The sequence below is a fragment of the Schistocerca cancellata genome, chromosome 9, assembly GCF_023864275.1.
Source record: "Schistocerca cancellata isolate TAMUIC-IGC-003103 chromosome 9, iqSchCanc2.1, whole genome shotgun sequence".
NCBI classification, from domain to species: Eukaryota; Metazoa; Arthropoda; class Insecta; order Orthoptera; family Acrididae; genus Schistocerca; species Schistocerca cancellata.
In genome coordinates, this window is record NC_064634.1 from 91,123,297 (window position 1) to 91,147,452 (window position 24,156).

At 41.7% G+C, this 24,156-nt stretch overlaps 1 protein-coding gene across 1 annotated transcript in view; it reads right to left on the minus strand.

The window, feature by feature from the left end:
• Positions 1 to 225: 225 nt before the first annotated feature.
• Positions 226 to 24,156, minus strand: part of LOC126101207 (uncharacterized) — a 36,305-nt gene continuing 12,374 nt past the window's right edge. Inside the window, exons 2-4 of the mRNA XM_049911901.1 lie at positions 20,905 to 21,993; positions 10,307 to 10,443; positions 226 to 231 (exon numbers count right to left, since the gene is read on the minus strand). Of these exons, the coding sequence (XP_049767858.1) occupies positions 226 to 231; positions 10,307 to 10,443; positions 20,905 to 21,993 (1,232 nt within the window). The remainder of the gene's footprint in view (positions 232 to 10,306; positions 10,444 to 20,904; positions 21,994 to 24,156) is intronic.

Here is a 24,156-nt window from a genome sequence, read left to right on the forward strand (position 1 = left end):
AAAATAAATAATAAAAACTGCGTGAAGCAGACACCACATCGGTAATTTTTTGATTTCCTAAGGATTCTGAGAGGTCGTCAAATGTGGGATATCTAATGTGAAAGAGCCATGAACAATAATATCAGCAGAAATCAGTTAATCATGTAAGCATAAAGGGACTTTCATACCAACAGAGGCAAAACATGAGATGTTTCATTAGTAATGAGATTACATTTTGTATTCATCCTATGCCTGAAAAACAAATAATTTTATGGCATGTAGTGTCCATTTATCACTAAAACCATTTGTTTGTATTCAGTATGACCTACAGGTTGACCTTTGGCTTTACCAAACTATTTGCAGCCATAATAGTTAGTGAGAAGAACGTACTGATTACGACTGTTTCATTATTTTCGAAAGTAGGAGGTTAAATTGTGGTCATCCAAGTATGTTTCACAATCTCAACTCTGAATATTCCTTCTTTTCTCGCAGAGAAGAGCATCTGATGATAAATACTCGAAATATTGTCCATGAGAAAAGTTGCTAAAGAGCCTACAGGTCAGAACCCAATGCCTATGCTGTGTTCATACCATGAAGCGAGGTACTTGAAAGCAATCAAATCTTCTAACTTATTGTTTACTGTACGTTTCTAGACATGAACTGCATCTACAAAGACCCCTCTATGGCTGCTACAAGCCAGTGATAGAAGTTATGAACACCTTCTGTATGAAACTTCCTGGCTGATTAAAACTGTGTGCCCGACCGAGACTCGAACAGCGGGACCTTTGCCTTTCGCGGGCAAGTGCTCTACCATCTGAGCTTCCGAAGCACGACTCACGCCCGGTACTCACAGCTTTACTTCTGCCAGTATCTCGTTTCCTACCTTGTACCTGCTGTGAGTACCGGGCGTGAGTCGTGCTTCGGTAGCTCAGATGGTAGAGCACTTGCCTGCGAAAGGCAAAGGTCCCTAGTTCGAGTCTCGGTCGGGCACACAGTTTTAATCTGTCAGGAAGTTTCATATCAGAGCACGCTCCGCTGTAGAGTGAAAATCTCATTCTGGAAACCTTCTGTATATTTATATAGATCTTTATTTGTAAACTATTTCTGAGAATATGAGCAAATTTCTGAATTAAATTAATCCATTCACATTGAAAATCTTGATTAAATCAGTATAAAAAAGAATAAGATGAATCTTCACACATAACATAAATATTTGTTACCATTATTAATTTATTACTAAGATATGTGATTTTAGATCTTTATGTAGATTGTTCTCACTCTGGTACTATTTACTGAGCTATTAATTGCCATTTTAAAATAAAATAGACCATTTCTGATTAAAACTGTGCTGTAGTTAGTACAAAGATGAAGACTATATATTAACTTGTAAAATTCAGGAAATATGAAATATAATTTTAAAAACGAAATTAATCAATTTAAAGTTGAAAACTCCATTTGGATTCGTGGGTCTATTATATTTTGATTTCATTTTTTCTATGTACTATAAATCCAACATGTCGCAACAAGACTTACTGTTGACCTAGTTCTGACATCGATTATGGATGTCATCATTAGAAAACCCAAATAACCAAAAGTAGTATCAGATGACAAGGTTTAAGAGTAAAATGCTCTCATCACATAAAATACTTCATAAGGAGATAAATTACAAAAATTGTAACTGACGAATGTAGAAATTGTCTGTAAAATTATAGCTATATGGCTTAGTCTTTCTTCTTTTGAGTCATCAGTCTTCAGACTGGTTTCATGCCGCCACAATGAATTCCTCTGCTGTGCCAACCTTTTCATCTCAGAGTAGCATTTGCAACCTACATCTTCAATTATTTGCTGTATATGTTCCAATCTCTGTCTTCCTCTACAGCTTTTACCCTCTACAATTCCCTCTGGTTGTACCCTGATGTATTAATTGATGCCCTGCAATCCTATTCCTTTTATTTTTCAGTGGTTTCCACACATTCGTTCCATCACTGATTCTTTGGAGAACCTCCTCATTCCTCACCTTATTAGTCCATCTAATTTTCAACATGCTTCTGTAGCACCAAATCTCAAATGCTTTGATCCTCTTCTACCAGTTTTACCGCAGTCTGTGTTTCACTACCATACAATGCTGTGCTCCAAACACACGTTCTCAGAAATTTCTTCCTGAAACGAAGGTCTATCTTTGATACTAGTAGACTTCCCCGGTTCAGAAAGGGACTTTTTGCCAGTACTAGCCTACTCTTTATGTTCTCCTTGCTCCATTCATCATGGGTTATTTTACTGCCTAGGTAGCAGAATTCCTTACCTTCCTCTACTTAGATTTGATTAGATTCAGTTTTCGTTCCATATACACAAAAATGAGATGACTCCTGGGTGCAAAACAAGTCAGGAAGTATAACATAAGAAATGTAAAACATCTGAACATAATACTCACTATCCTGATCATTCATCAGGAGATTATCAAAACAGATGAATATATTATGGTAAACTGGAACTACTAATGTTTACAAAATTAATACACTGTCAAAATGAAACACAGTTATGCATTTTTAATAAATTTATTGTACACAAAATACCGGATCTTGACTGTTGTGACAAAGTGCTGTGAAAGCAGAGACCTAAAAAACATTTTACTTAAGCTGGTGTAACAGTCTCTGTTAAGATATATATCTAGGGAGTAGCAGCAGTTACCTATCATCAATACTTTCCAATGCTGTTTAAACTATGCTTTACCCGAAACAAAGTTTTTAATGGTTGCTGGCAATTTATTCAAAATCTGTGTTCCTTTTTTAGACGAAGAAAAGTTATTTTAAGTCTTTATGTAAACTGTTTCTATTCCTAGTATTGATACTACATATTGAGTGAGTGGTTGGAAATGGAGATAAATTACTTTCACCAAACTTCATTAAGGAATAAATAAATTAAGAAGCTGTGGTTAGAATACAACGTTCCTTGAACAGGTTTCCACATGATGTTCTTGAATTTACACAATAAATGAGTCTCATTCTACACTTGCTCAGTCTGATGGCTTTACCCAACGATATGATTCCATATGACACATTGCAAAGAAAGTAAGCAAAGTATGCAAGTCTTTTATATTTATATCTCCTACATCTGACATCATACTCACTGAAAATACAGACTTGTTTAGCTGCTTCAGCAATTCTGTGGCATACCCTTCCTAACTGAATTTATTATCCAGATGTAATCCCAGAAACTTAACACCGTCAAACTCTTCAATCTGTATGTCTTCATATGTTGTACATGTGCAGGAAGAAAATCTCTAACAGAATTTTAACTGCATGTAGTAGGTCTTTTCAAAGTTGAATGAGACTGAATTAGTTAAAACTATTTATTAATGTCAGCAAAAAAATGATTAGCAGCCATTTCTAAATCTGTACTTGACTTGCTACTTATTACAATGTTTGTATCATCTTCAAACAAAACAAATTTAGCATCTGGCAATGTAAAAGATGAGAGGTCATTGATGTACAGAAGAAAAAGGAATGGACCCAGGATAGAATCTTGAGGACCACCACATGTACTTAATTCCTAATAAGATGGAACCTGACTGCTTACTGCACAGGTATTTCACACATCCTTCGTTTCCTGTTAGTTAGGTAAGAGTTAAACTATTTCACAGCACTGCTAGTCACACCATAATATTTTTATTTACTTAAGAGCATGCTGTGATTCACACAGTGACAGGCCTTTGACAGGTCACAGCAAATGCCAGAAGCCTTTAATCAGTTGTCTAATGAATTAAGTACATTTTTGCTGCATGTGTAAATAGTTTTCTCTATATTGGAACCATTAAGAAACCGATTCTGTGGCTTGTACAGCACATTATTTGCAGTCACATGCTTAACGAGATATTTGAACACAACCTTTTCAAATATTTTTGAGAAACATGGCACAAGTGGAATTCATCAATAGACTTAAGGTGTTTCTTGTAAAGAGGTTTAACTTCAGCATATTTTAGCCAGTCTGGAAATGTTCCAGTAATAAGAGACTGATGGCAAAAATAACTTAAGACAGAACTCAGCTCATAGGAGAACTCTTTCATTCACTTCATTGATATGTTATCACAACAACTAGAATACTTAGATTTTAAGAATTTTATGATGGATACTACTTCTTTGGGAGAGATGAGTCATTTTATTGAAGTTATTTGTAAAGAATAGTCTCAGATACTCCACTGCACTGTTTACCAAACCTGATAACCCAAGCTGTCAGTAACAGAAACAAAGTACTTGTTTGAAGGTTTGCAACACAACATGACCTTGTTAGGAATGTCTCATTTATTTCTATAGCTATCTATTCATATTCTTTTTTGCCTCCAACTGTCTCCGTCTTCACTATATCCCATATGGTTTTTATTTTCATGCCTGATGTGATTATCATTTTCTCATAATGTAACTGCTTAGATTTCTGGATATTTGTTTTTATATTTTGCAGTAATCTTTGTAACACATTACTATCTCAACGTCAGAGCTGTTCCTAGATAAGAGATACAGTATTCTTTTTGCCCCACATCTTATCTTTATTCCCTATGTAATCTGCGCTTTAGTTTTGGAGTTCTTTTTGATTTGAGTTACATTTGGGAGAAGACAATTTTCAAAAGAGAGAATAACTTTATTAATGAATGCTTTGTATTTTCCATTTGAATCAGAAGTGCTCTACACATCTATCCAGTTCATGTCTATGAGCAGTCTCCTAAAATTTTCAATTTTTTACTGATTTATTACCGTCCTGTACACAGATTTAATAAATAATTTATCCTGACAAGTTTCAACATTTAGCACAAGCTGTGGCTTCTCATGATCAGATAGGCCATTTGCTGTTGGTTTTGTGATATGATTTATTTCCTAGATTTGTCTACAATGATATTACCAACAGCAGTCTGAGACCATATACATACCCTAGTTGCAAAGTTCACAGTAGGAATCAAACTGAATGACAGTGTTACTGATTGCAATAATTGTTCATTGACAGAGATTTTCAGTAAATCCACATAAAATCACCAGCAACCACTATTTTCTTGTCTTTTTTTACTGTGAAATGGGACTACAGAGCTAGCAGACTTTTTTATGAAGTTGTTAAAGTTCCTGAAGGTGTTCTGTATATACTAACTAATATTGTCATGAAGTACTACTTTTGTTCCACAAGTGTTAAGTGCTGCTCTGAGCAAACTTAATAATCTTGATATCAAAACAGTTTCTAACTAATCTGGTAACACATTTTTTTCGTATTTCCTCTACAGAAGTGAGAAGCTAATGTGAATCCAGTAACATTTAACACATCTATGGCAGTGGACACATTATATTCTGGGAGGCAGATTATATCAACTATTTTGCTCAACTTTAATTCTTCACCACAGATAAGCGACCAACTATAGTTTGGTTTCTCTAATGATCATCAGACTCATCTCAAAATTAGAGAAGGTCTCAGTGTATTAGTACAGATCATTCGCAATAAACCTAGAAACTCTCTACCTGAAGCAGAGAGAAGGAAAATTTTGGAGAGCACATGGAATGTGTGGTGGAAAGATAGATTAGATTCTAAAGGAGGATGGTGCTTAACGGTCGAAGAAGAAGAAGAAGCACTAGGTCTAATGAGGCCCAAAATGGACTCGATAGCGAACTAATATGGACAAGAGCAACTGCCTCAGTTAAACTTAGACTAACACGGGTAATTTGGCGTTTCTATTGACGACTAGACGTATAATTATTGAGTATATTATTTTAAATCGTGGGAAACCGTAGAAAAATTTCTAAATTTTGAACCGGACGATCCGTACTGGCTGTTAAATACTTTTATTCAAAGCCACGACCGCGATCTGTACTAAAATCGTTAAAGAAAAAGTTTTTACGAAGTATTCTTAACAACAGTCCGAAGAATAAAGGGACACAGAAAAACAGTGTTATATATTCTTGCGTGTCGCCTCTAAATCACCTTCCTGCTCGTAGCAAGGTTCAAAATGGTTCAAATGGCTCTGAGCACTATGGGACTTAACTGGTGTGGTCATCAGTCCCCTAGAACGTAGAACTACTTAAACCTAACTAACCTAAGGACGTCACACACATCTATGCCCGAGGCAGGGTTCGAACCTGCGACCATAGCAGTCTCGCGGTTCCGGACTGAAGCGCCTAGAACCGCTCGTCCACCTCGGCCGGCGAGGACAAACAGTCGTGGAAAGTAAGATAAAAACTTTGTCTAACTACTGCCTCAGAAACTGCTCTGACAAGTCACAATAGGAAACAATATTCAAGACCACCTAGCAACAAACAGGCACGATATTTTCGACGGTACCACCAATGAGAGAGGGATCAGCAAACACGATGCTGTTATTGAAACAATGGTGATCAAAGGTGAAAAGGTCATAAAGAAAATTGAGTATATGTAGTTATGACAGATGGCCACTTGTTACGACTTCTGCACCTCTTGTTAGGGCTGTTTGCTACTTGTTAGCAGCAGACACAGTGGCTGCGCCAAAGACTGAGACGGCGTGGAGTTTTACAATTATTTATTGAACTTTCTTTACAATTTCTCCCTCGTCGTCGCTGACGAGCCCTGTGGATCTTTCCACCTGGCTGCTTCTGTGTAGATTCTCTGACAATGAGCGCCACGCGCGCCGCTGATCACATTCGGAGCCTCAGGCCTCCAGTGCTCCGCTGAAGTCAGGATGCCCTGTGGTTGAGATGAACTCGTCGCCGCTCGGCAGCCGCGTCGCCGTGACGTCAGCTGCCGACGCCTGCTACACCGGCGGCTAGGAAGCCGTCAGTCGCGAGGTCCCGTCATGGACGGACCACGCGGCGTGGCCGGGTTGCCGTGAAGTCCGGGCGTCAGTCCCCGGCGGTGCTTGTGATCAAGACCGCGCTGCGGCCGGTCCTGCTGGAATTTCTCGCTGTAGTTAGTTAGCCATAGTGCCGACCGAACTCGGGCCGACTTCCAGAGCTGAAGTTGACATCTGGCGGCAAACGGATGACTCCTGCGAGCTGGAACAGACTTCTGGAATCGTCACCTACGAAGATTGAACATTCGGACCCAGACCACATCCGTTCTTAGATCCGAACTACTTCCTAATGGCTTCTGTCCGTTGCTGCCTGCGCTCCACTATTTGTATCTGGCAGGAGGACGTTTTTTACCCTCCGTGATAGCTTTTTTTATCACTCCCACAGTATATTGCAGCGTAACTTAGCGCGCTGGCCTCACTTCTCCTTACCCAGCACTCTCCAGGCTTCGCTCAGCGCTCGGTCTGTGTGCATCAGCTTGTTGGTAGACTGCAACTATCAGCAAGGCTATCTGTGACGTGCTTACTTCGCAACGCCTCGATCGCCGGCGTGCCTGTGTTTTGCCATTCTCCACTGCGTGAAGCAACGCTTACTACATGTGGCCGCAATTATTGTGTTTGGTCAAACAGAACGGTAGCGATATTTTACCACCACAGAGGCTCATATATGAGTCGTATTGATATTAACATCCGCCATACTGAAAATCCAACCAGGATATTATCATACAGATTGTCTTTACGAATATATGATCCTCTGGAGAAATGTTTGACAAAATGGGCTCAGCACTGTATAGCGGGCGGTGAATGTCCCATAGAAAAGAAAGTGATGCAGGAAGAGCCCAAAGAGAACATTACAGCACGTCTGACGTTTTCAATTACATACTTCATGGGATAGAACTTGGAGGGGTATAACATTGGTCGCTGACGATTGAGACCTGTGATCGGCTATAATTTTAAGAGAACTGAGAGTGATCATAATGTATGGTTAGTAAATTATAGGGAGAGGGACTTACTTCAACCACCATCGCATAAAAAACTAAATTGGAGCCCAACTGTTTTTGACATGAACTATCAGTTTTGGAAAGATTCTTTTGAAAGATTCTTTATTTTGGAAAGATTCTTTGAACTAAAAGATAACATCCTTTAACATAGTTACCTGACTTTCCAAAAGAAAAAAAAGTGTAACTGTAAAGGACCCATTCATTTTGATGAATCTGATAAATTCCAAGACATTCATTTTAAAAAGTCAGGGACGATGCAACATTCCTATTCCCATAAAATTATCTCTCAGTATACTGTTAAACACTTTTGACTCAACTTCCCGTACTTCTGACTCACGAATCCTTCATTAATCCTTCATTAGATGTTCATTCGACCGACACCACCCTCCCACTAACTTCGGGCGCTCGCCAGTAACTCGCTTTGTCGATGCAACCTGATAATGCCATGATCGCCGGAAAAAGGTGGGAGACTACAAGAAGTTATAGAAGCGAAGGCTCGCCAGTTAGCGCCTGCCGATGACATCGATCACCGTATCCTTAAACCGAACCTTAACTGTTTTACAAAATGCAGATGGTGGCCGGTCGGAGTGGCAGAGCGGTTCTAGGAGCTACAGTCTGGAACCGCGCGACCGCTACGATCGCAGGTTCGAATGCTGCCTCGGGCATGGATGTGTGAGATGTCCTTAGGTTAGTTACGTTAAAGTAGTTTTAAGTTCTAGGGGACTGATGACCTCAGGAGTTAAGTCCCACAGCGCTCAGAGCCATCTGAACCATCTGCAGATTGTGGCGAAAAAATGGTTCAAATGGCTCTGAGCACTATGGGCCTTAACTGCTGAGGTCATTAGTCCCCTAGAACTTAGAACTAGTTAAACCTAACTAACCTAAGGACATCACAAACATCCATGCCCGAGGCAGGATTCGAACCTGCGACCGTAGCGGTCTTGCGGTTCCAGACTGCAGCGCCTATAACCGCACGGCCACTTCGGCCGGCTTGTGGCGAAAATAACAGCTCAAAAAACACTGGCGATCTCACTGGAGTGAGTAAATGCTCCGCAAAAAAACTATTATCAACATATCGTTTATTTCCACATTTCGACATTACTAATTACACTACTGGCCATTAAAATTACTACACCACGAAGATGACGTGCAACAGACGCGAAATTTAACCGACAGGAAGAAGATCTTGTGATATGCAAATGATTAGCTTTTCAGAGCATTCACACAAGGGTGGCGCCGGTGGCGACACCTGCAACGTGCTCACATGACGAAAGTTCCAACCGATTTCTCATACACAAACAGCAGTTGACCAGCGGTGCCTGGTGAAACGTTGTTGTGATGCCTCGTGTAAGAAGGAGAAATCCTTACCATCACGTTTCCGACTTTGATAAAGGTCGGATTGTAGCCTATCACGATTGCGGTTTATCGTTTCGCGACATTGCTGCTCGCGTTGGTCGAGATCCAATGACTGTTAGCCGAATATGCAATCGGTGGGTTCAGGAGGGTAATACGGAACGCCGTGCTGGATCCCAACCGCCTCGTATCACTAGCAGTCGATATGACAGGCATCTTACCCGCAGGGCTGTAACGGATCGTGCAGCCACGTCTCGATCCCTGAGTCAGCAGGTGGGGACGTTTGCAAGACAACAACTATCAGCACGAACAGTTCGACGACGTTTGCAGCAGCATGGACTATCAGCTCGGAGACCATGTCTGCGATTACCCTTGACTCCTGCATCACAGACAGGAGCGTCTGCGATGGTGTACTCAACGACGAACCTGGGTGCAAGAATGGCAAAACGTCATTTTTTCGGATGAATCCAAGTTCTGTTTACAGCATCATGATGGTCGCATCCGTGTTTGGCGACATCGCGGTGAACGCACATTGGAAGCGTGTTTTCGCCATCGCCATACTGGCGTATTTTCCGGCGTGATGGTGTGAAGTTGCATTGTTTACACGTCTCGGTCACCTCTTGTTCGCATTGACGGTACTTTGAACAGTGGACGTTACATTTCATATGTGTTACGACCCGTGGCTCTACCCTTCATTCGATCTCTGCGAAACCCTACATTTCAGCAGGCTAATGCGCAACCGCATGTTGCAGGTCCTGTACTGGCCTTTCTGGATACAGAAAATGTTCGACTGCTGCCCTGGGCAGCACATTCTCCAGATCTCTCACCAATTGAAAACGTCTGGTCAATGGTGGTCGAGCAACTGGCTCGTCACTCTTGATGAACTGTGGTACCGTGTTGAAGCTGCATGGGCAGCTGTACCTGTACACGCCATCCAAGCTCTGTTTGACTCAATGCCCAGGCTTATCAAGACCGTTACAACGGCCTGAGGTGGTTGTTCTGGGTACTGATTTCTCAGGGTCTATGCACCCAAATTGCGTGAATATGTAATCACATGTCAGTAATAGTATAATATATTTGTCCAATGAATACCCGTTTATCATCTGCATTTCCTCTTGGTGTAGCAATTTTAATGGCCAGTAGTGTATTTTTTAAGAATTTATTATGTTTTGTGTGTTCTTACGTGGTAATCAATCGCTAAAGGAACTGCGGTGCGCGGCCCGTCCTGTGCTGTTTGAGTGGTGCGTCTGACAGGAGATCCACAATTAGTACAGTAGGGTTTGTCGCGGAAGTTTATTCTGACGAACATAACATAAGAACCTAAAAAGAAAAGTAAATTACTCACTTTTATTAAGCAACAAGATGTTGGAACTGTTTCCTTGTTTCGTTGAAGCATTTCTGATACCTGCTTAGGATATTGCTCATTACACATTGTAGTTCCCTCTGAGAGATGGCAGCAATTTCTTGACGAATTTTATTGTGAAGTTCATTTAAAGTTTGTGGATTGCATTTGTACACTTTCTCTTTAAATGCCCTCCCAGAAATAAAAATCGTTGGGAGTTAACTCTGGGGAATGAGGGGGCCAATGACTTTAGTGATAGTCCTATTTTCAAGTACGTCACGAATTTCTTGTAATGAGAAGTTGGCTGTGTGTTCCGGCGCAGAGTCGTGTTGAAAGATCGCGAAGGCTCGTTCATGTCAGTTAAGTGGTCAAAAACAGGCTGAAAAACGTTTTCCACATGTCCCTCTCATTGTTGGTTGTTTCTCGGAATGATATCAGGCCGGTTACTGCCTCTCCGATTGTAGCGTACCACATTCCTATCTTTTGATCATGCAGGGGATCCTCGTGTATTACGTTAAGCTTTTCGGAACTCTAGTAACCGTTACTTTGTGAATTAAAAATGGCTCTGAGCACTATGGCACTTAACATCTATGGTCATCAGTCCCCTAGAACTTAGAACTACTTAAACCTAAATAACCTAAGGACAGCACACAACACCCAGTCATCACGAGGCAGAGAAAATCCCTGACCCCGCCGGGAATCGAACCCTGGAACCCAGGCGTGGGAAGCGAGAACGCTACCGCACGACGACGAGCTGCGGACTTTGTGAATTAACATATCCATAAAGGTGAAACCATGATTTGTCAGAAAAGAAAGCTTAGGTTCAATTTCTCCACTATGCACTATATTCGAAATCCATTTACGAAACCGCAACCTTTTGGCGGGGTCATCCCTTTAAAGTCCTTGCCCTGCAGTTACTTTATAGGGATGAAACTTCCGTAGCTTCGCAGCCGTTTGAACCGATCCGTGGGAAATTCCATTTGCTGAGGAAGATGGCGAACTGGTTTTCTAGGAGAGCTTTGGAAGGCATGCCCAGTGTTATCCAGAATTTCTTCTGTGAGTATTGTGTGTGGTGGCTTATGGTTCCTGTCAAAAACCTTCCCATTTCACGAAATTTGTTTACCGATCGATGAATCATACTACAATTAATTAAGAACAACAGCATCAGGATATTACTCTTGAAATAATCTCCTTTCTCCATGCGCTAATTCTGTATGCGCATATGCCGGCCACTGTGGCCGAGCGGTTCTAGGCGCTTCAGTCTGGAACCGCGCTGCCGCTACGATCGCAGGTTCGAATCCTGCCTCGGGCATCGATGTGTGTGATGTCCTTAGGGTAGTTAGGTTTAATTACCTCTAAGTCTTGGGGACTGATGACCTCAGATGTTAAGTACCATAGTGCTTAGAGCCATTTGATGCTCATATGACTCGTACATGAATACTCTGTGGCGAAAAAAATACTTGTATTTCCCTATTTCACTTGAAACACCTTCAGTTAATACGTAATACATTGTATTGTGTTACATTAGAAACATTTACTACTTCCGTGAGGTCTCTACACGTGGAAAGGCGTCACACCGAAGCGGTAATGTGGTCCCCATTAGCACTGCCGAGGAGAAAAAATCCCCACCAGGCGCACATGTTGAGAACTGATCACCATCTAGCTAAAATTGAAAACTGAAGTGATAACTGAATAAAATAAGTTTTCTCTTTTTGTTATTTTATTAAGCTTAAAAATAGACAACGTATCCCTTCAAACTACCAGGATCCTCAAGTGTTCCATCAAAGGAAAACTTTGGGAATGCCTGCTCTAGATCACAAGAAAGTACTAAACACCAAAACATTCAACCGAACGTGCGTGGCTGAATTACACTTTTCAGCAGAACAATGGCGAAAGAATGAGACGTGGCAGCGCTAGGTCACACCACTGTGGATGCTCACTGCACCCCTAGTCAAAAATAAGCTGAAATAATAAAGGAAAAAAGGGATCATGTGTGACTGTATGTAGGTGCACATAGTAAGTCACGTGCGGTTGTATATAGGTGTAAGTACGATCTTCTTAGAGTAATTCTGGTGAAGACAGTATAGCGATCCGAGTGATAGATCACGAGAATTTCAATTTTAACTAAGTACTGAAATTAAAATTCGTTGTACAGTGCAAAAGGGTGTCTGTGGGGCGGCAAGGCGTCAAAGGACGCCATGTCATCATATCGGGCTTTAGAGCAGAGCTACGAACAGTTTGGGAGGGGCTGTGTAAGGACACAAGCAGGCACAAATGAAAAGCAAGACGCAATATCCTGGAACGGGCACAGCTTGTGAACCAGCTGATGGATGAGCTCAAGGAAGGAACGACCGAGGAAAGAAAAATAATCCTTCAGAGATATATATTTTTTAGATAATAGTGTAGCGAAAATTATTCTAGAGTGTGTTGATAAGGAGTGTCCTCAGGCAGAACCTGTGTGGTACACTACAATTTTGCAATTTTGATTGAAAAATAGTTGATGATGTGGGTTGTCACATCAGACTCAAAAGTTACAAGTGGGACAGACTGTGTAGAGAAGCACGCATCAAGGCTTCACAGAGGTCAGACATATACTGAGGTGACAAAAATCACAGGATAGCGATATGCGAATATACAGATGGCAGTAGTATCGCATAACAAAGTATAAAAGAGCAGCAGACTGGTGGAGCTGTCATCTATACTCAGATGAGGTCTCCGAACGTGCTTCCGGATGCACGGAGGGAATTAACAGACTTTGAACGCGGAATGGTATTTGGAGCTAGACGGGTGGGACAATCCGTTTCGGAAGTCGTTAGGGAATTCTGTATTCCGAGATCCACAGTGTCAAGAGTCCGCCGAGAATATCAAATTTCAGGTATCAGCCAGTGGCCGACGGCTTCACTTAACGACCGAAAGCAACGGAGTTTGCTTAGAGCTATCGGTGCTAACAGACAAGCAACAGTGCGTGAAATAACGCAGAAATCAATGTGGGGACGTACGACGAACGCATACATTACGACAGTGCGGCGAAATTTGGCGTTAATGGGCTATGGGACTACACGACGGACTCTAGTGCCCTTGCTAGCACCACGAAACCGCCTGTGGCGTCTCTCCAGGGCTCGTGACCTTATCGATTGGACTCTAGATGACTGGAAACCTGTGGCCTGGTTGGATGAGTCCCGATTTAAGTTGGTAAGACACCACCAAGGCGTATCAAAAATGGCTACATACCAGAACCCAGGTAGACAGAGAAAGTTATGTTGAAGAAAGAAACAAAGCCAAACAGATAATTGCAGCATCCAAGAAGAAATCGTGGGAAGACTTTGGAAACACGTTGGAGACTTTGGGTCAAGCTGCTGGAAAACCATTCTGGAGTGTAATTAGCAGTCTTCGAAAGGGAGGTAAGAAGGAAATGACAAGTATTTTGGACAGGTCAGGAAAACTGCTGGTGAATCCTGTGGATGCCTTGGGCAGATGGAGGGAATATTTTGAAGAGTTGCTCAATGTAGGTGAAAATGCGATCAGTAATGTTTCAGATTTAGAGGTAGAATGGGATAGGAATGATGATGGAAATAGGATCACATTTGAAGAAGTGGAAAAAATGGTCAATAGATTGCAGTGCAATAAAGCGGCTGGGGTGGATGAAATTAAGTCGGAACTCATCAAATACAGTGGAATGTCAGGTCTTAAATGGCTACACAGGATAATTGAAATGGCCTGGGAGTCGGAACAGGTTCCATCAGACTGGACAAAAGCAGTAATCACACCAATCTTTAAACATGGAAACAGAAAAGATTGTAACAACTACAGAGGTATCTCTCTAATCAGCATTGTGGGTAAAGTCTTCTCAGGTACTGTTGAAAGGAAAGTGCGAGTATTAGTTGAGGATCAATTGGATGAAAATCAGTGTGGGTTTAGGCCTCTTACAGGTTGTCAGGACCAGATCTTTAGCTTACGGCAAATAATGGAGAAGTGTTATGAGTGGAACAGGGAATTGTATCTATGCTTTATAGATCTAGAAAAGGCCTATGACCGGGTTCCTAGGAGGAAGTTATTGTCTGTTCTATAAGATTATGGAATAGGAGGCAAACTTTTGCAAGGAATTAAAGGTCTTTACATGGATAGTCAGGCAGCAGTTAGAGTTGACGGTAAATTGAGTTCATGGTTCAGAGTAGTTTCAGGGGTAAGACGAGGCTGCAACCTGTCTCCACTGTTGTTCATATTATTTATGGATCATATGTTGAAAACAATAGACTGGCTGGGTGAGATTAAGATATGTGAACACAAAATAAGCAGTCTTGCATATGCGGATGACTTAGTTGTGATGGCAGATTCGATTGAAAGTTTGCAAAGTAATATTTCAGAGCTAGATCAGAAATGTAAGGACTATGGTATGAAGATTAGCATCTCCAAAACGAAAGTAATGTCAGTGGGAAAGAAATATAAAAGGATTGAGTGCCAAATAGGAGGAACAAAGTTAGAACGGGTGGACGGTTTCAAGTACTTATGATGCACATTCTCACAGGATGGCAACATAGTGAAAGAACTGGAAGCGAGGTGTAGCAAAGCTAATGCAGTGAGCGCTCAACTACGATCTACTCTCTTCTGCAAGAAGGAAGTCACTACCAAGACTAAGTTATCTGTGCACCGTTCGATCTTTCAACCAACTTTGTTGTATGGGAGCGAAAGCTGGGTGGATTCAGGTTACCTTATCAACAAGGTTGAGGTTACGGATATGAAAGTAGCTAGGATGATTGCAGGTACTAGTAGATGGGAACAATGGCAGGAGGGTGTCCACAATGAGGAAATCAAAGAAAAACTGGGAATGAACTCTATAGATGTAGCAGTCTGGGCGAACAGGCTTAGATGGTGGAGTCATGTTACACGCATGGGAGAAGCAAGGTTACCCAAGAGACTCATGGATTCAGCAGTAGAGGGTAGGAGGAGTCGGGGCAGACCGAGGAGAAGGTACCTAAATTCGGTTAAGAATGATTTTGAAGTAATAGGTTTAACATCAGAAGAGGCACCAATGTTAGCACTGAATAGGGGATCATGGAGGAACTGTATAAGGGGGGCTATGCTCCAGACTGAACGCTGAAAGGCATAATCAGTTTTAAATGATGATGATGATGATGAAGACACCAATGTATGGCTCGAGTATGACGGAGACCCGCGAAACCATACACCCAGGTTGTGAACACGGCACTGTAGAAGCTGGTGACGGCTCGGTAATGGTGTGGGCCGTGTTTACATGCAATGGACTGCGTTCTCGGGTTCAACTGAACCGATCATTGGCTGAAAATGGTTGTGTTCGTCTACTTGGAGACCATCTGCAGGCACTCAGAATGGACTTAATGTTTCCGATCAACGATGAAATTCTGTGGATGACAATGCGCCATGACACTCGGTCACATTTGTTAGCGGTTAGTTTTAAGAAGCTTCTGGACAATTCTAGCGAATAATTCGGTCACACAGATCGCCAAATATGAATCCCGTCGAACGTTCATGGGACATAATCGAGAGACCAGTTCGTGCACAAAACCCTGCACCACCAACTCTCCCGCACTTATGTACGGCAATAGCGGCAGCATTGCCCAATATTTCTGCTCGGAACTTCCAACGACTTATTGAGCCAATGCCCGTGGAGGTGCTACACTACACAGGGCAACAGGAGGTCCTACACGATATTAGGAAGCATGTCATCACTTTTGTTATCTCAGTGTGTGTCAGATGGCAGCCCGCCTTGGTTACGTCATAAGTTTTGTATTCGTTCATTTCATATTAAATATGTCTGATTACATACTGCCATTAGGCAGACGTGTATGTTTGCTGGTGACCACATCTTCATTCTTAGACGGGTGCAGTTTATCTAAATAAATCTTTGGCACGTCATGCTGTCATCCCTCAGCCAGCTGTCCGTAAGAGGGACGAGATTAATTACTGAGTGAAATGATAATTAAATCAAAACCCTATGTTGTCGACAGGCGTTGATATACATCAACGGGGACAGTTGAGAATGTGTGCCCCGATAGGGACTCGAACCCGGGATATTCTACTTACATGGCAGACACTGTATCCATCTGATCCACCGAGGGCACAGACACTAGGGCGATGCGGGGATTTATCCCTTGCACGCTCACCGTGAGACACATATTCTTATCTTAATGCCCACACACTACATTCGTAGCGCCCCTGCCCGTTACACTTATTAATCGTGGCAGACAATCTTACAGAGCCCCGTAAGAGTTCGGGCAAGGCGTGTGCATCCAGCACAAAAAAAGGTCAATGGCCGGTTAGCCTTAACTATATGAATTTGGTATCTGTACTTTCGGACATGTCCGAAAAACAGATACCATCTTCATATAATTATTGAGTTGTGCACTGCTTCAGCGTTGCTTCAGAATGTCTATGATGGTCTTATAGTCGAGCCGCTAATGATTAGGGACGTTCGTCTCATGGACAAATACTGTGTCTTACTGCCGGGAGATCCCAAAACCATCCTGGCAGTTTGTATTTAAATCCCTTAAGGCAAAGCAGCTAAATGAAGGTAATATTATGTGCGAGCAGCTAAATTCGGTAGGGGAACTTATTTTGTCAATCAGAATCAGTTTCAGTGTCGCACGCTCCCTGTATTCTGAATAGCGCTATTGCCAACTGTGAGTAAATATTGTAAATTTTGTACAGAAACTTAATTACTAGGCAAATAGTAACAATAATATTGTTGATTTTACCAGATATCCTTAATGGCATACCAACCAATTTCCCAGTGTTGTTTACTCCTGTGAGGTGCACAGGTGAGAGAACAGCGTAGCCACAACTATATCATAGGTGAGGACAGGTCGTATTTTTGTAGCTGGATTTCAGGAAAGCGGAATCGGCAGGTGCGTTTCTGTCGAAACTAAGTCTCGCACCCCTGCTACATCGCCGCTTGCCGTCAAATGCAAATTCTGTGATACTATGCTGCAGAACTGTTTACCAGATCAGAAGCAGTATAACTGATGTACTTAAAGTACCGGTTCACATTACTCGGGAAGTTTGGTGCAAGGCGAATTCTGTTTTTACTAATACCACATTAACACGTCATATTAATTAAATAGTGTTGAGGAGGATAACCATGTTTCGACTGGATATAACTTTCGCTGTTGTCGAACATTCGCCCTCTAGTTTGATACGCACACTGCTCTATAACAACTCCGTGAAGCCGTTCAGATATATGTGACGTTACTCCATATAATCTTACAGTGGATATTATCAAACAATGAAGTACAGTAACGAATGTCTTTTAGAAATCTGTGGAAACAAAAATCCTCACCTGTATAAACTGTTAGCGAAGATGGGTTGTGTTGTTTCACAATGACCTTTGCCGCCACACTTTGCGTATTCCTTGAGAAAAAGTTCTGTTCCAGTACAAACTGATGTTGTTGATGCAGCTCTCCATGCTACTCTATCCTGTGCAAGCTTCTTCATCTCCCAGTACCTACTGCAACCTACATCCCTCTGAATCTGCGTAGTGTATTCATCTCTTGGTCTCCCCCTACGATTTTTACCCTCCATGCTGCCTTCCAATACTAAATTGGTGATCCCTTGATGCCTCAGAACATGTCCTACCAACCGATCCCTTCTTCTGGTCAAGTTGTGCCACAAACTTCTCTTCTCCCCAATCCTGTTCAATACTTCCTCATTAGTTATGTGATCTACTCATCTAATCTTCAGCATTCTTCTGTAGCACCACATTTCGAAAGCTTCTATTCTCTTCTTGTCCAAACTATTTACCGTCGATGTTTCACTTCCATACATGGCTACACTCCATACAAATACTTTCAGAAATGACTTCCTGACACTTAAATCTATACTCGATGTTAACAAATTTCTCTTCTTCAGAAACGCTTTCCTTGCCATTGCCAGTCTACATTTTATATCCTCTCTACTTCGACCATCATCAGTTATTTTGCTCCCCAAATAGCAAACCTCCTTTACTACTTTAAGTGTCTCATTTTCTAATCTAATACTCTCAGCATCACCCGACTTAATTCGACTACATTCCATTATCCTCGTTTTGCTTTTGTTGATGTTCATCTTATATCCTCCCTTCAAGACACCATCCATTCCGTTCAACTGCTCTTCCAAGTCCTTTGCTGTCCCTGACAGAATTACAAAGTCATCGGCGAAACTCAAAGTTTTTATTTCTTCTCCATGGATTTTAATACCTAATTTTCTTTTGTTTCCTTTACTGCTTGCTCAATATACAGATTGAATAACATCGGGGAGAGGCTACAACCCTGTCTTACTCCCTTCCCAACCACTGCTTCCCTTTCATGTCCCTCGACTCTTATAACTGCCATCTGGTTTCTGTACAAATTGTAAATAGCCTTTCGCTCCCTGATATTCTTAGAAATTAAAGTATGCTACAGGACCTTGTAAGAAACGGACGTTGAAGATGTTGGTATTGTTATTCCATAACATAACTAATTGCTGTCTTGTGTAGTGAGAGACGTATTTGTAAGGGGCGATCAAAAAGTATTTGTTTGCCAATCAGGCAAAACCGGCTTGACACAGAAGCTGTCACCCAACCGACGCGCTAGGTTCAAGATACCCGTTTGTTAAAAAACAGTCAGCACATTCTCCCCGACAGCAATCGCCTACATTTCAAGGCCTTTTTTGTGGGACTGAGGTCTTGATAATGGCATGAGGAGAGACCAAGACCATAGGGTGGGTGCTCGATTGTCTCCTGATGGAGTTGGATGAGGCCGGCCTCCCAGACCGACCGTCGTCTTGTGTCGAATAGTGACCAGCAAGGAACGTAGCGCGCCATTCCTCAGAGGTGGATTTCGACAGACGAGGTGCCCCATACACATTCTTCACTTTCCAATAGCTGTATGCCGATGTTTATTCTTTGGTGACCAAGAAAAGTGTAACAGCACGGTGGTCCTGTTTAGACGCATTTGCTAATAACGCCGCCATAGTTCGCGTTTCCGCATTTACCGCACGCACTTCGGAAAGACACGAACGCCACAGTAATCCCTGGCTTACACGTCAGTGCTTATACACCTACATCTGCGTAGCGGTACGTTCAATATACGCTGCAGAAACGCCCTCAGATGGAAACTTTTTGATCGTCCCATAGACATCCTTTTGATTACGCACATGTGTTTGAGACTTGACTCGATAGGTAAAGCGATAAAAATGACGACACACACAAGCGAAATGACGTAACTGATATTTGCTTCATTTTACGCGAATAATTTTTACGGTATTAATACACAGCCGCCTCAATAACATTGGCAGGTGCCCCTCCCCCCTCCCTGAAAGGCGTTCTTTTTTATTTGCAAAAAAGGTTAGTGAGCAGTTTCTCCCTAAATGTATGGCGTCTTTTGCGGAGTGTCTATCAGTTAAACATTTTCTAATAGTTACACACTTTGGCAGTTACACAAGCCTGCGAGCATTTAAGAAGCCCTTCTTTGTATACACTTGATGTTTACTTGTTAGTTGGACCTCATTTGGGATCCATACTCATCAGCTGTATTCGAGTTGTTTGTATGCAATACCTTACGCACACAAACTGCAGTTTCTTAGTGTTGTAAAAGGTTAATCGAGCCTGCTACCACTTTCTTTAGTTACAGCTGAGCCATGTGGCTTCCCTACCTCCACTCCTCACACAGTGTTACTCCCAGATCTTTGTTTAACCTTCTAGACCGTAGTTCAGACTCATTAATCCAAACATCGAAGGAGACTAGCCTTTCATATTTGCTGAAATTTGAATTTCTCTGTGTTAAGAGACAGTAGCCAGTCTTCGTACCAGCTCATATTCTGTTCAGATCTAACTGCATATTACTGCAGATAATACTTGATAGAATTCCGTCATGAATATCTACACTATCAGCGAAAACGCTTAGATTGCAACTAAAACTATTAACGACGTCGTTAGTGTACAACATGAACAATGTCGGTTTTATTACACCTCGCTGGCTCAAACAGGGTATTACTTCATTGTCAGCTATTACCAATATGGCATCCGCAAGATATAAATTGAGTTCAGTGAATTTACATATTTATTTATTTATTTTTTACACATTCTTCCGCCTGTAACGTGTACCTCTCGTCTCACATCACTGAATGCCATACTTAATGACATGTTGCTACATAATATGGTGAGTGGATAAATGTAGCTCATCTGAATTCTTTCATTTCTGTAGAGGCAGAAGCTAGGGAACAAAACGAATAGATCACTCAATGCTGTATAACAAGTAGCAAAATTCAAAAGCAACAACTTCTGCTGTAAATGTCGATGTGTCACTGTTTCTCTGCAAACAATTAAGTTTGTCCTGTGTTGTGTTATAGAGTTACAGAGAGTTCACAACATATGTAATCAAGAGATCACTTAGAACTAACATTAAACTGATAAGATTGGATTGTGATTCTATTCTAAGATGTCAACTCACCTTTGCCTATAGCTCTGACTTCCAGATCAAGGCATAAAACTTTGTCACTATCACCTAAACAAAAGCAGTTATAGGTGTGGTTTCGAAAGACCACATTCCCTGGCATGCATGGACGGTCGGGTACTAAATGCATTCTATCTTCACCCCTGTGACCATCTCCACTTCCATCCCCAGGTTCTAATCCAACTCCAATTCCAACTCCAACTCCACCTCCAACTCCTACTCCAATTCCAACTCCTACTCCCACTCCAACCCCAATTCCAACCCCTAATCCAACTCCACTTCCTGCAACTCCCACTTTACTTCTACTTTCTGCTCCATCACCACCTCTACCTCCACCTCTATGTCCATCTCCTCGTCCACCTCCCCATTCACTTCTCCGCCCATCTCCATTTTCACCAGCATCTTCACCACCCTTACTACTATTCCATCTACGACCACCTTCACTCGCACTTCCACTTCGATCACCAATTCCTCCAACATCTCCACCTCTATGTCCACCTCCATTTCCACTAACTCCTACACCAGCTCCACTTCCAGCAGCTCCAACTTTACTTGTACCTCCTTCCCCACCTCCACCTCTACCTCCACCTCCACCTCCAACTCTACTGCCAGCTACACCTCGACCAACATTTCCACCACCTCTACCACTATTTCGTCTGCCACCACTTCCACCTCCATCTTCACCTCCAACAACAGTTCTATGCCCACCTACATTACCCCTTCTACCACCAACGCCTTCACCTCCATCTCTACCTAAATGTCCACCTTCAACTGTACCACTACCCCTACCATCTCTTCGATTTCCACTGCCAACAGCACCTCTGCCTCTCCGAACACCTCCACCTCCACTTCCACCTCCATCTCCACCTCCACTTTCATCTCCACTTCCACCTCCACCTCCTCTTGCACCCCCATCTCCAGTTTCACCCCCATCTCCAGTTCTGTCTCCACCTTCGGTTCCAACTCTACCTCCAGCTCCACCTCCATTTCCTTTTTCAGTTCCTCCTAGTCTTACACCTCCACTTAAACCTCCAACTTCACTTTCAACTCTAGTTGTAGTGCTCGATTCCAGTTGTAGCATCATACCTACAAATAAGAAACGTGTTAAAATAAGTATGTTTGCTTATATATGTTCCTTTATTTTTTAGGGTAAAGGTCAGCTCACACTCGACAAACCATATCTTTAGCAGAGAGCATTTTCTGGAATATTCATGCACAGCTAATAAACTAACTATATTGAAAGTATATAAAGATATCTAAATTATCACAAGGAATTACTGTGCAACAGAGATTTTAAATAAATTTGTCTTTTATAGCAGGAAAATAATTGACACTCCTTACAATAAAAAACCTAACATTGCAATTCATTGGACTAAATTTTAAGAAATGGACAGAAAGTGTCTCTGTTTATGGAAAGATATTAGCCCATTCACATCTGTGCTGTGCCAAGCATCTGCAAAGTACATCACAGAGGGTACTTTCCCTAATTTGATGCATTAGCTTTCTTCCTGCTACATTCTGTGACACATTGCACAAAGTACATCAGTAAAAGTTTGGGCGGGGGGGATTTATTGGTAAACGACCTGAAGGATGAAAAAGCAGATTGCTTAGTATCGAGATTGCTGAAAGTGTAGGAAACTCAAACATGTTCGACATTGGAGAATCGAGAGGATACATTAATAAGTATTCAGCGTTCAGCAAAAATTTTATATAATGTTTTTGTACTTTCTCCAAAATAATATTAAATACATTTAATATTTTTATTTTATTTTCGTCTGGCAGACTAAAAGTGTGACGGTTGCAACTCCCTGATAATTTGAATACTCTATTCGATGCGCTTCCTTCGATTTAGGGAAAAATTCAACTGAAAATGTAAATTTTTATTAGCAGATTCTGCAGTTTGAAATGCCTAAACTTACTTAACGTATGTTTAGGCAGTTTCTGCTTCATACTGAACTTTGTCGATGCAGAACTTGGTCATCTTCTGAAGCACTTTGATGGTGTTTATTCCAGGAATGATTTCCTCATACTGCAGCACTTTCGCCCAACCAACGTTGGCCTCATTGAGAGCAGTAACAACACCACAGACCCCTCCCCCCACGTTAGTGCTTTCTCCAATCGAAACATTTTTGGTAATGCAAGTCAGTGAGTGACTGCTGAAAGACTCATTTGGAATCGGAGTGCGTCCATATGGATTCTTCTTCAACAAGGCAGGATGTGTCAAGGCTCTGTAAATGTGCTTTATGGCTTCCTGGACCGCTGCTGGAATGGAATATTTAAAACTGTATCAAGAGTTTGAGTACTCGGCGTTGTGATACTTGCACCATGAATTTGGCCAAGGAGGGCAAAGGTAATCTAATGGTTTCTAATGGAAGAGATGTCCATACTACTCAACTCATTCTGAATGAATCATCAATGCTATTCCTAATGGCCCTCCTATACTATTGTTGTAATTCATCAATAATTTTGTTTGCCAGTTACTTCTCATGGTTTTACCATCAGAAAGTTGTTTCTCAAGGTTATTTTCGACTTCCTCAGCCTGGTGGCTATCCTCTTCTGGACGTGATCCACATTTTAAAATTTTGTAATAATCTTTCCGTGATAATGCCGAGCTGTTACTACACTGTTGTGTGCTTTTGAGTACCCACCACCGAATAACGTTGAGTGACAAACATCCATTTCATTCAGCGATCGTCTTAAAATTTCTACCGCTGCAGAGTCTTCCATTCCACCATTTGTTCCTTCTCAGTTACTATCCTATATATGTTGTGCTTGGTTTCTTGATTTACATTTTCAACGACATTTTGTTAGAATCTGGTCGCCATGCAACAGAATTCTTAAAACTTATTCATACACAAGAGTCTATATTACAAAAGCTAAGGTGTTTTTTCCCACAGGGCTACCAATAGAGACAGCGTAATTTTACCTTTGTAATACTTCAGTACACAGCCTTATGATTTTGAAGTAATTCGTTTAAAATTTTTAATGTTTTCAACGAGTGCAGACAATCATCATCATCATCATCATCATCATCATCATCATCATCATGACCAGCCAACCCAGTCATTAAATTATGGGCCTCTTCGAGTCATGGATTAAGGTAGTCTTTCAGCAGTCCTCTCCAAGTGAAACGGTCTTGGGCAGTTCTCTGCCAGGATCTTCTAGATATTTTTGGCCCATCTGTCTGGTGGTCTGCCTCTAGACCTCCAGGCCGGCCTGTGTGGCCGTGCGGTTCTAGGCACCAGTCTG